The sequence below is a fragment of the Procambarus clarkii genome, chromosome 60 (genome assembly GCF_040958095.1).
Source record: "Procambarus clarkii isolate CNS0578487 chromosome 60, FALCON_Pclarkii_2.0, whole genome shotgun sequence".
Classification (NCBI taxonomy): Eukaryota; Metazoa; Arthropoda; class Malacostraca; order Decapoda; family Cambaridae; genus Procambarus; species Procambarus clarkii.
In genome coordinates, this window is record NC_091209.1 from 13,193,105 (window position 1) to 13,206,090 (window position 12,986).

General features: G+C 38.7%; 2 protein-coding genes across 8 annotated transcripts in view; one reads left to right on the forward strand and one right to left on the reverse strand.

Moving 5' to 3' along the window:
• YL-1 (Vacuolar protein sorting-associated protein YL-1) overlaps positions 1–2,836 on the forward strand; it is a 28,892-nt gene extending 26,056 nt beyond the window's left edge. For all 5 annotated transcript variants that reach the window (XR_006773875.2, XM_069307519.1, XM_045756267.2 and 2 more), the window contains one exon: positions 183–2,836. Coding sequence is in view for 4 of the 5 variants with exons in the window: in XM_069307519.1 (XP_069163620.1) it covers positions 183–293 (111 nt within the window). In the remaining variant the exon portion in view is untranslated. The remainder of the gene's footprint in view (positions 1–182) is intronic.
• On the reverse strand, positions 2,832–12,300 carry LOC123766851 (uncharacterized). Of its 3 annotated transcripts, none has more exons than XM_045756262.2 (6): positions 12,167–12,300; positions 6,421–6,605; positions 6,049–6,203; positions 5,383–5,524; positions 4,406–4,538; positions 2,832–3,753 (listed from the first exon to the last, which is right to left on the reverse strand). In XM_045756262.2, the coding sequence occupies exons 2-6, from the start codon at positions 6,542–6,544 to the stop codon at positions 3,654–3,656; spliced, it is 654 nt and encodes a 217-aa protein (XP_045612218.2). In that variant the 5' UTR covers positions 6,545–6,605; positions 12,167–12,300; the 3' UTR covers positions 2,832–3,653. The 3 variants fall into 3 exon arrangements, with proteins under 3 accessions (XP_045612218.2, XP_045612219.2, XP_045612217.2); XM_045756263.2 differs by lacking the exon at positions 12,167–12,300 and adding an exon at positions 11,923–12,077; XM_045756261.2 differs by lacking the exon at positions 12,167–12,300 and adding an exon at positions 6,864–7,000.
• Between the last annotated feature and the right edge of the window lie 686 nt (positions 12,301–12,986).

Sequence of the window (12,986 nt, forward strand, 5' to 3'; positions counted from 1 at the left end):
AATTCTTTTCTATTTTAATGTTTTAATGTATACAAATGTTCAAATATAAATTTGAGTACTTTGTTTATTTTAGCATTTCAATGTGCATTGAGCAGGTAGGTAAATTAAGAAATATAGTACTGTATTAATTTTAAGAAATTAGTAGAGATTTCCTTTCATTCCATAATGAATGTGCTCTTCAGGTGGTGCAAGCCAGCGGTGGTGGGAATGTGCAGGTGGTGCAAGGTGGCCGCTTCACCATCCGCCCCATGGCCAGTCAAGCATTCACCAACCTACAGTCTCTTCTTAAGTAGCTGTAAGAGGTGGAGGAGGCTCCCCAGAATCTACCGAGACACCTTTATTTCCAGCAGTGCTATAACTGCACTTACTAGAAATTCCCAGTGAGCTTTAGAGGCCTCCTGTACTGCATATCTGAAACTTAACAGGTTGCTCTACCCATGAGTATCAAATACTGAAATTTTTGCATAGCAAAGACTTGTCTGGAAAACTTTAAGTGGCAAATGACGATACAAATCATGTAGCTCTTGTGCAATGCTTCCGAGTTGCATATACTGAACCTCTGTGTAATATGATAAGCTGTTCTTGAAGATATTTTTATCTATATACAGTAATCTTGATTTAATTAAGAACAGCTTTGCAGTTATTTAGTAAAGTATGGCATTGAAACTGGAGCTATACATTTGAAACATTCTGATACCAGGACAATTATGTGTATATAAATAGTTCAAAGTCCAAAACCACACATAAAATGCAAGTGGCAATGTTTCGGTCCATCCTGGACCCTTGTTGATTCGTGACATGATTATGTCATCACTTTCATTTTGTTTTATTAAATTGCGGGGAATGTGTTATTTGTTTCAGCCACATAATTGTGATTTATTCTCTGCAGATGTATCTTTTTATGTGCACATAGTGATGCTCTGTACAAATCATATGTGGCCACGGTCTACAGCTCATTTGAGAAATAGATCAGTTGTATAGTTCAGCATCTTTGGCTTTCAAGACTGTTTTCTATATAAATGGATGGAATTTTTGTCTTCTACATTTCCAAGCTTGCTGTTTTGGAATTGGCAAGCAGTGTTGTACAAAATTTGTATTGAATGTGGATAGTAGTGAATTTTGTTAAATTTGCTGTGTTTGTGACACCCATTGGCCATAGATTATTTAAATCCTGAAACACCAGTGTGTAAGACTATGGATATTCAATTAGCAGAAAATTATTATTCAACATGTTGACAATTTGAGTTGTTCCTTTTTTCATATACATTTGGAGGAAAGCTATGGTGATCTCTTAACAAATGTTGGGATATTGTCTATGAGTTTTCTTGGGAATAGGTGAATCATCTGATGTGTATGAAGTCTATGGTTAGGCAGGCTGAAAAAATAATGTCATTGTTGTAATTGCAGTAAAAATTCTGTTCAAAGTTTACTAATATCATAAAATCAATTACAATTTTTAGACAGCTGATTTTGATGCATTGTAGAATGTATTTGGCTGTTATAATAGCATCCATTGATATTTGCTTGTTGTATTGAATAACAAAGACTATGTTTAGTGTAGGGTTGAAAGATTAACTCAATCTGATTGTGAAGACTAATGCAGAGAATGTCACAGTAATATGGCTGAAATAAATAACCATAATCACATATATGAAGTGAATTGAAAGTGAAGATATTTAGGTACATCCTGGACCCCTTATGAACTTGTGTTTCAGCCATGTTTTGTGAATTATTCTCTGCACTGTTATATTACTTTGAATTTTTGTTCAACTTGTTTTAGTGTAATTCATGCATTTATTAAACAAAAAAAAGGGTTAAATATTTTTAACATTTGATAGAATACTGTACTATCCAAGTTTGCAGTACAGTATACCATCTGTGTTTACCATGGCATGAAGAAAATACTGTATCCATATTGAAGTGAGATGTAGCACCTTCCTTTGTTGTTGCCAAGCTTTGCTGAAGGAGAGAGGGGGTGATTTGTTTCAAGAAGTATTACTGACTCCTTTGGCAGTGCTCATGTTATGTCTTTCTGCTCTCATATTGACTTTCTCAAGGATCCCTATGACCTCTTTGTTACATATTCTTACTCTTACTAATATTCTTTCTTAGAGCTTTCTTTTGAGAATTGTTTATTCAATCATTATGAAAATTATGGGAGGGTGCATGCTAAAATATCTAGCATATTATTATTATTATTATTATTTTTTAATAAGTTTCATTTTGAGTAAGGTGCATAAAGTGAATGTGTACTAGAAGTGTTGTGGTTGTGGTGGCAGGTTTCATGTAATGTGTGTTAGTGCTGACGTGTAGATGTTCTGGCAAGTAATCTGTATTAATTATCTATTTTTTTATCTAATAAAAGTGATGGTGTATTGCCACATGATGGTTTTAAGACTGTATTTGATTGCAGTTATTTAAGTGTAGATAACAGTATTGTAACTGCAATATGTTGGCTTTTGTGGTATCAGAAGACATAAGTTACGACGAACATGTACTAACCAAAGGGTGTGTTAATAGGCAAACACTCCTGCTGTGTCAGACATTTCCTAACAAGTATTAAATACATTCTCATTTTTATCGTAAGTTATTAATTTTTCGGTATCCTCCTTTTTTTCCGCTCCCATTATGTATACTATTGACTTCCATTGCAGATGTTTCATCTTTGTAAATGTAGCTGCTTCATAGGTACTCTATTTTCAACATTTAAAAAGAGTAGCAAATTGTTGGATATATTTTAAAAGACTTATAATACTGTAGGAAGTGTAGTGGAAAACTTCTTTGTTACGTATTTTATCATTTCTTATAAATATGTAAATAAAACATACAAAATTTTTATTTTATTTTATTTTCCAATACAAATATTAATGTGGAACTTTTGAACAATTGCTGTACTCGCCTAGGTTGAGCTTCGGCTCTTTGGTCCCGTCTCTCGACTGTCAATCAATCTGTGTACAGATTTCGGAGCCTATTAAGCTCTATCATATCTACATTTGAAACTGTGTATGGAGTCCGCCTCCACCTCATCACTGCCTAATGCATTCCATCTGTTAACTATTCTTAACACTAAAAAAAGTTTTTTCTACTATCTCTGTGGCTCATCTGAGTACTCGGTTTCCACCTGTTTCCCGTGTTAAATAAATTGTGTTTATCTACCCTATCAATTCCTCTGAGGATCTTGTATGTGCTGATCATGTCTACCCTAACTTCTTTTTTTCCAGCTATGTGAGATTTAGTTCCCCATAATCTCCCAATATTTTAGTCTTGTAGTCTGTGTGTGTGTGTGTGAGATGCATAATGTTATTGTGAACCAAGGGATTACAGCATCACATTGTTGGAAACTGAAGGCCAGTTAAGCTTACCTAGGCCAACTACTGACCTTCCTAGGATACACTACAACAGTTGTCCAATACCTTGGTACCTATTTTACTGCTAGGTGAACAGAGGTGTCAGGTGAAATGAAACATTGATCAAATGCTTTTGCCACTTAAAAAGTGGAAGAAGCACTGGAATTGGATTCAAGATTAATCTCAGTGGTAGGTGTTGGGCAATTATAAGTAAAACTTAATTTATAATTAAAGAAAAGCTAAGAAATGCAATTCTGGATGGTAGCGTACAGGCACTAATTATTGCCTTCAGCATGAACTTCGAGGTTAGATGTCACAGTGGCCTGTGGAGCAGACCTTCTCCAGTACCTCCACTGCCTGGGGCACCCCGTTGGAGGCGGCGTGTCTGATCAGCTTGTGCGCATCACTGTAGAAGAGCAACGTTTATAAATGGAGGTACAGTACCATAGTTATCAGTCACACTGAATGTCTTCACAACACAGCATGGCATATAGTAGTTCATCCCAGTGCTGGGCCTAGAGCAGACCATCCCAGTGCTGGGCCTAGAGCAGACCATCCCAGTGCTGAGCCTAGAGCAGACCATCCCAGTGCTGGGCCTAGAACAGACTATCCCAGTGCTGGGCCTAGAGCAGACTATCCCAGTGCAATTGCATTTTATGAAGTTGTTATACTGTATAAAATACTTTATTTCCTGAATTATTACTTTGTTAGCCAATGTTAAAATGGGCATAATTTTGATCAGCCAGAATAAATTTAGAGAACTCCATGTAATAGTGTAAGGAAAAATATTTATACAAAATAGGGTAGCATTAATTGGAGTCTATATACAGTACTACCCAGTCCCTCCCCTCCTCTCCCTCTTTCCCCTGCCTCCCCTCTTCTTCCTTCTCTTCCTATACCTATTCATCTCTCTCTTCTTTTTGCTTTTCCTGTACATCCCCCTCCCTATCATGCCTTATCTTCTAGTATTTTCCCCTCCCGTCTTCCTCCTTCCTTCTCTCAGTACATCTCTTCCCTCTTCTTGCCTCACCGCACCTCACTAGGTGTCTCTCCCTCACCCTGGCTGCAGTCCGATATGATGGCCCTGGAGGTGACCAACAGCAACGTTGTACGAGGCCTCGGGATGACCCTGGTCGGCAGCCTTCTTGAACCATTCCATGGCTGCGGTGTGGTTCATCTCCACCCCCTTACCTGTAGACACCAGGTAAGTGGCTAATGGGTACTGTTATTCTGTCCTTTTCTTCTCCTATAACTTTTGAATTTAATGTCTACATGAATTAGTATACAGTACAGGTATTATGAAATTAATCATTCTAACAAAAACTGAATTGATATTATTCTTGTCATAATTTTTATTCTTATAATGGTTATTAGTTTTAAGAATTGTTTGTTAATTTTGCTTAAAATTGAAGAAAACAAAATCTGTAATTGGGTACTTAATTACAATTTAGAATTCTAGATGCATACACCTATCATGCAGCATTATCACACATAATGTATTCTCTGTAGACAAAGATGTTATTAAATTGATTGACTGTATACATCAACGCCGTTGTCGACAGTGGTAACACACTTGCCCCATGCTGGGTTCGAGTTCTGGACAGGGAGGATTGACAGGGTGCCCCTGCACACCCGGCAGTAATTATGGACTTGGGTGCCCCTGTTCACCCAGCAGTAATTAGGGCTCTGGGTGCCCCTGTTCACCCAACAGTAATTAGAGCTCTGGGTGCCCCTATTCACCCAGCAGTAATTAGGGCTCTAGGTGCCCTTTTTCACCCAGCAGTAATTAGGGTTCTGGGTGCCCCTATTCACCCAACAGTAATTAGGGCTCTGGGTGCCCCTATTCACCCAACAGTAATTAGGGCTCTGGGTGCCCCTATTCACCCAACAGTAATTAGGGTTCTGAGTGCAAACTGACAGGTGGATTTTGTTTCATGGTAAGGCTTAAGACGAGCTTTGGAATAGAGAGCTCTAGGCTAAGAAGACATCGTCAAGAATTAAAACACAGATTCGTTCAGGAACCCATCATGCTTACCATTGAGAAGCTTGTGGCCGACGGTGGCCTGGGCCTCACGGTGACCCAGGTGAGCATACACCTTGGTGATGTGGTAGTGCATGTGGTCACCGTGGTACCATGCGTAGTACACCAGCCCCACTGATCCTGCTATTACCAGTACCTGCGGTGGTGGGTGGGTGTAGAGGTATGTGGTAGTTGTGGTGGGTGTAGTAGGAGGCATAGAGTTATGTGGTACAGTAGTTGTGGTGGGTGTAGAGTTATGTGGTAGTTGTGATGGGTGTAGTACACATAGAGGTTTGTGGTAGTTGTGGTTGGTGTAGTACACATAGAGGTTTGTGGTAGTTGTGGTTGGTGTAGTACACATAGAGGTTTGTGGTAGTTGTGGTGGGTGTAGTGGTGTTGGCACGTTATAATTATGGTAGTTGTGGTGTACAGATATTGTGATGGGGATATTGGTACACAGAGATTAAGAGGACGGTGGTGAACAGTAGGTGTGTGTGTTAAGAAAGAAAAAATATGAATATTATAATATATTATTATAATTATTATTATTATTATTATTATTATTATTATTATTGTTAAGTAGTGGTAATGTCTTCTCACAAAATATAATAACACAGGATAGTACTTGTGAGATTACAGGAAAACACGCAGATATTTGTCACGTTAAGAGGCATGAGTAACCTGTAAGGCGACGCAGAACCAGCTATCCGGCAGCTTCCGTCTGGCCAGGAAGACCTTGCCGCCGTAGGGAAGAGAGTCGTCCCAGTCAGTAGGGACATACCTGGGCTGCTGCTGCGCCTTTTTGACCCGCTGGCGTACTCCTGAAGCAGGGGCAGCTGCAGGCACAGTGAGAAGAAGGTAAACATTCTTTAAACCCTGTTTAAAGCCTTGCCAATGTTATAACTGAAACTTAAAATGCAATATTGAGTGCTTATGTAAAAATATATATATATGGTCAACTTGCACGTTTCTTGAAGCAACTGATACGTTAGACGAATGAATAATGGTTTGTCTCTTATAGAGTGGAGGTGTATATATAACGCGGTCACTGACTAGGAAGAAGTGGCGTCTTGAGTCCTGAGTCCGTGACCACCTCCTTCAGGACCGTCCCGGGCTCCTCGACGACCCTGGCGCAGGTCGTCCTGCTGGGTCGTAGCTTCACCCCAAGCTTCCCCATCCCTGGGGCCACCTCCACCTTGTCCTAGCTCCAACAGGTATGATTTTCGTATTTAGCGGATCTGCAGATTGAAATTTAGCGTCTAAATCTACATCTAGATTATATAATATATAATTATAATGATTAGGTATCATGCTGTTAATATGTTTCGCTTATGTAAATAATATTTTGCAATTCTGTGTAAAATAATTCAATTACAGTATAAACATTTATGAATCAAGTTTTCAATTTGAATTTAATTCATTGTAGTTGCTATAAAAGAAAGTATTTTAAGTTCATCTTATTCTCATAAGAATGAGCAATCAATTTGCTTACAAACCTAAACACAGTCTATCCAAAAAGCAAAATAAAAAGTCCCTATGAATCTGCAACCATAAGATATACAAGATGAGGCTAATGCTTCAAAAAGTTGTCAAGTCCATAACTAGTTTTGAGAACTGGTACAGTCATGCGGGGTTGAAGGGAGCTTGTGATAAGACTATCACAGCACGACATAAGGTTATCGATGTAAGATGTCATACACCTCAAGATATATAGAACTGGTACAGTCATGCGAGGTTGAAGGGAGCTTGTGATAAGACTATCACAGCACGACATAAGGTTATCGATGTAAGATGTCATACACCTCAAGATATATTATGTGATAGAAGGTTATCTCTGGACTCGATAACACGGGCAGCCAAGGAAAACGGGAGACATAAAATGGCAATGTGTATGCCCCTCCAAAAATATATAACTAGAAAGTTCCACCTGTAGCTCGTATATTTAACTACAATCTTTGCAAGTTAAAGACAGAGGTGGTAATGCATACATGACACTGTGAAGTAAATGTACCAAAAATGGAGCTTGGCACTATATATAAGGTTGTTCAGTGCAGGAGAGAGAAGGATTTGAGATTACATTATTACATGTGAAATTACAAAGAGCACTGATAATTTACCTAAATTTACTTAAGGGGCCACTATGTCTCTAATGGCCACGACAGGGACAGGAAGCTGGCGGTTTCGCAAATATCTCTCCAATTGAAGTTGGAACTGCAGTATTGTCTTGTAATTTACGACTTCGGCAGGTAGGTGGTTCCGTGGGCTTATACTCCTTTGGGCTAATAAGTATCTCCTACATAGTGACTTGTTGAGCTTGATACCGTTGGCCCTTGTGTACGTCACATTTGACCTTTTAAAAATGTGGTCTGGACTAATATCCTCCAACTTGGTTAGTATTTTAAAGGTTTCTATGAGAGCAGCCCTGTCATGTCTGGTGTGTTGTTAGCCCTGTGGTCCTCAACATTTCCTGATATGACTGTTGAATTCGTTCAGAAATTATTTTTGTCACTGTTGAATTTTTTTTTTTTTTCAAATCAAAAGAGATATGTCATTTTGACCGTGAGGTCTCCATGCTTGAATACAGAAGTTCAGATGGGGGCTGCACCAGAGACTTGAACAGTTGAATAATCACCTTCTTTTCCTGGAAGTCAAAGATTGTTTTGAGTTCTCTTATCTTGAGATGATTTCGGGGCTTAGGCGGCCCGGTCCTTAACCAGGCTTCCTTTTTGTTACACACCCCTAGGAAGCAGCCCGTAGCAGCTGTCCAACTCCCAGGTACCTATTTACTGCTAGGTGAACAGGAGCATCAGGGTGAAAGAAACTCTGCCCATTTGTTTCCGCCTCCATCGGGGATCGAACCCGGAACCTCAGGACTATGGATCCGAAGTGCTGTCCACTCAGCTGTCAGGCCCCAGTCCCCTGTCATGTGCATTGAAGTTCCTGAAGGAATTGGGGGACAAACCGATCGGCGCTACAAAAGACCAGAGAGGGAAAAGTTTCTTGTTCCAGCGCCTCAGTGTCGCGATTCAGTGGGGAAATGCCTGTTGCATCTTGGGTACGAGTCCAACTTCGGAGGAATTCGAAGAAGTGTCTGACTTGCAATAATGATCGAATCTGTCCGTGACTTATCAATGTTTCCCATTGGCGTGTTTTTCATTTTACTTGTATTGGTTGTGTTGTGTATGTGTTAAGGCCACATTTTGTAATCATGTAATCTTGTACAATAAATTTCCCTATATACATAAATATATAAGGGGAGTGGGGTGGTAGAAAAAGACAATATGTGCCTGTGCACGAGAGAGGCTCTCCCGGGTGCTGCATATATTGTCTTCTTCGAGGCTTAAGGGTTGACAACGACCGGTTCCTAAGGTTAATTGGTTGGCCTTTTAACGTGTAACATTCACTTTTTGTGCAGCTTTCAATGACTGGTGGATCCCAACTCCCAGGTCCTTTTCGTCATCGATCTGCTGCATGGTAATGTTGTTGATATAATAATAATGGTGATGTGCACTGTTATGCTCTATACGCAGTCTTGCATTTTTAATACTGAAAAGCATTTGCCAGTCTTCAACCATTAGTAGTTATTGTAGACCTCTTTGTTACGCCTCAATAGCGTTTTAGCTTCCTACTTTTACCATAGATCTTAGTGTCATCTGCAAATGTTATAATGTGGTTTGTAATATTCTCATCTATATCATTGATATACTGTATGTGAAAAAAAGGGTTGGCCCCAAAATGGAATCCTGCGGTACCACACTCACCACATTTCTTCAGATTAATTTCCATTTAGGACGACCCTTTGTTTTACTTGCTTTTGCCATTGTTTTATCCGTTCTAGTGTTTTAGTATTTATTCGATGTGCTTGTAATTTCCTTGGTATCTTTCATGTGGTACTTTATGGAAAACTTTGGAGAAATCCATTTGCTATATCTACCGGAAGTCTCATCTATTGTCTGAATAATTGTCTGAATTGTCTGAATGTCTTTTTTTGGGTCAAATTGATTGGAAAGGCTTGGGTATGGGGTGTGGGCCGGTCTTGGAGCGAGACATGAACCCAGCGATAGGTGACTTAAATGGGGATTTCGATGTGGATTCAATATATAACTTATTTAAGAATATTCTAAACAAAGCACAGGAACGTAGTATACCATACAAATTGAATAGATCGTATACTAATGACCCAAAGTGGATAACAAAGAATTTGAAGAACCTTATAGGTAAAAAGAGAGCTTGGTACAAAAGGATTAAAAATGGGGAGGTCACTTTAGAACAGGAATTCGTACAACTGGTTAGAAATGTTAAAAAAGAGATAAGGAAAGCAAAAAGAAACTATGAAGTTCGCATAGCAGGGCAAGCAAAGACAAATCCTAAAGGGTTTTTTCAGTTATATCGTACTAAGACTAGGGAAAGGATAGGTCCATTAAAAACTGAGACAGGTCAAATAACAGATAGTGATGAAGAGATGAGTAGTATTTTTAATAAATATTTTGTATCTGTATTTACTAAAGAGGAACTTAACAATATGCCTTCAGCCGAACAAGTCTATGTGGGTGGGGACGAGGACAGGTTGACGAGTTTAGCAGTTACCAGGGAGGATGTTCTTAAACAAATAGTAAAACTCAAACCAAACAAATCCCCAGGGCCGGATGAAGTGTTTGCTAGGGTGCTTAAAGAATGCAAAGAGGAGCTTTGTGACCCACTGTCAACCATATTTAATAAATCAATAGAGTCAGGCAGAGTGCCAGAGTTTTGGAAAGTTGCTAATGTGATACCAGTTTTTAAGAAAGGAGATAGATCACTTGCGTCTAACTATCGACCAATTAGCCTAACGTCTATTGTGGGAAAGTTACTCGAATCTATAATAGCAAATAAAATTCGTCTTCATCTTGAAAAACATAAATTAATAATTGAGTCGCAACATGGTTTTATAAATGGCCGTTCATGTTTAACAAATTTGTTATCTTTTTATTCTAGCATTGTTGAGGCAGTTGATAGTGGTAAGGATTGCGATGTTGTATACCTTGACTTTAGCAAAGCTTTTGATACAGTGCCACATGAAAGTGATTAAAAAAATAGAGTCTCATGGTATTGGGGGTGCTATATTAAGCTGGATTAGAGCATGGCTATACCAAAGGAAACAGAGAGTTAGTATAAATGGAATCAAGTCAGAGTGGGAAAATGTTGTAAGTGGAGTGCCTCAAGGCTCTGTCCTGGGACCTCTGTTGTTTATAATATATATAAATGATTTAGATTCAGGTTTGAGTAGCAACATTTGCAAATTTGCCGATGATACGAAAATCGGTAGGGTAATTAATTCGGAGGAGGACTCACTATCACTTCAAGTTGATCTAGATAGGGTTTTGAAATGGTCAAAGGATTGGCAGATGCAGTTTAATGCTGATAAATGTAAAGTTCTGAGGTTAGGTAATGATGATAGAGTTACAAGATACGAGCTAGATGGTGTTGTGATTGCGAAGTCGGATTGCGAAAGGGATCTGGGAGTTATGATTAGTAAGAATTTAAAACAAAAGGATCAATGCATAAATGTTCGTAATAAGGCAAATCGGACACTTGGATTTATTAATCGCAGCGTTAGTAACAAGACACCTGGTGTGGTTCTCAAGCTATATCTTGCTCTAGTTAGGCCCCATTTAGATTATGCAGTTCAGTTTTGGTCGCCATATTATAGAATGGATATAAATTCACTTGAACGTGTCCAGCGTAGGATGACTAAGTTAATTCCCCAAATTAGAAATCTTTCATATGAAGAAAGATTAACAAAGCTTAAGTTGCATTCACTGGAAAGGCGAAGAGTTAGGGGTGACATGATAGAGGTTTACAAGTGGATGAATGGACATAACCGGGGGGATATTAATAGGGTATTAAAAGTATCAACACAGGACAGAACACGAAACAATGGATATAAATTGGATAAGTTTAGATTTAGGAAAGACTTGGGTAAATACTGGTTCAGTAACAGGGTTGTTGATTTGTGGAACCAATTGCCGCGTAACATTGTGGAGGTGGGGTCCCTCGATTGTTTCAAGCACGGGTTGGACAAGTATATGAGTGGGATTGGGTGGTTATAGAATAGGAGCTGCCTCGTATGGGCCAATAGGCCTTCTGCAGTTACCTTTGTTCTTATGTTCTTATGTTCTTATGTTCTTAATAGATGGTCACTATACCGACTATTCTAAGCTAGTTTAGTACGTTTATTATGTACCCCGTACTCAACCTCTGAGTGGTAGTAAACGCTACAAAGGCACAAATTGGGGTCAGAAACTGAACCCCAATTTGTAAACACCCTGAAGGCCGCAAGGAACAAGAGTAGTAATAAAAAACAGATACTAAAATAACAGTAGGCTAGTAGTAAAAAGACTGGGACAAGTAAACAGACAACATTAAGAAATTTACATACGAGCTAGCAAGCAGTATGAGTACAAACAGGGCGGACGAACAATAGAACTGAAGATAGCGCTGTCCAAGAAAAATGCTGAAGATATAATAGAGATAAATAGTAATCGAGACACTTGACTAAAAATCCAAAATACTTACCAGATCAGCAAGACGGCCAGGAGCCAGACAGACCACACAATCATCTAGCCTGTTGCACTAGTACACATAGATCAATACATACCAACACCACCAGCGTAGTATCCTGGCCAATTTAAAGCTTTATTAACACTGTACTGCTTACAGTACCTCCTGTACCTCGCAACTAATGAGGTCGAGATTCATAAATTCCATGGCAAGTAATTACGAAGTGAATATAACAACAGGGAGCTGAAACACGACTTACTAGTCCGGGGTTTAGAGACTGGTGTTGTGTCTGTTTGAAACTGGTTGCCAAGAAAACGCTCCCACATTCTTCCCTTCCACGCGCACCATTAATTAACCTCCTTTCCATTTGCTTCTATAAGCCCCTTCCACCCCCCATCCGTCCCTTTGGTCGGATGCACCATTTGCTCCCATTCCCGGGCGCTAGGGATACAATGGTCCTCAAATCAATTAGTATTTGATTTCATTAGGATATACAATATGATTATTTTATTTGATTTCATTAGGATATACAATAACACATCCCATGGCGATCCTGCTCAAACCTTGTCCTGAAAATTAGGTATGAACATTAGGTATGAATTTGGTCAACAAACAGCATTGTAAAAAATCGTAGACATGGGTTGACATTTAGGGGTGAGGTAGATTACATTGAGTTAATTAGGTGGTACTTAGTTTTTATCTTCAGTACTTATCTTTTTATCTACCTCAGCTCCCTCCAACAAGATGAGAAGAGTATTACCTGTAATTGGGGAAAGGATTGTAGCTTCTGTAATTAGTGCTAATTAGTTATGCTATTAAGATAATGAGATAATGGAGCGAGTATAAGATTAACTCGCTACACACATAATTCAATAAAAGATTACAGGTGCAAAATTCTTATTTCTGCGGATTGGAAGAAAACGCTCACAGAGTGGGACTTAATTTATTTTTATAATAATAAATAATAATTAATTATTTATTAAATACAAATAATTAATTAATAATCATAAGTGATTAAGTAATTGATAATCCTTAAATGAAGAAGCATACTAGCTCATTATAACGAATAAATAGATAAT

What these genes read in the sequence shown, in the direction of transcription:
- LOC123766851 (XM_045756262.2), bottom strand. Translation starts at nt 6,544, where the DNA reads ATGGGGAAGCTTGGGGTGAAGCTACGACCCAGCAGGACGACCTGCGCC. An exon ending in CGGCCACAAGCTTCTCAATG is followed by an intron (nt 4,539 to 5,382) that starts GTAAGCATGATG and finishes TGGTGTCTACAG; the next exon opens with GTAAGGGGGTGGAGATGAAC. An exon ending in CATATCGGACTGCAGCCAGG is followed by an intron (nt 3,754 to 4,405) that starts GTGAGGGAGAGA and finishes GCTCTTCTACAG; the next exon opens with TGATGCGCACAAGCTGATCA.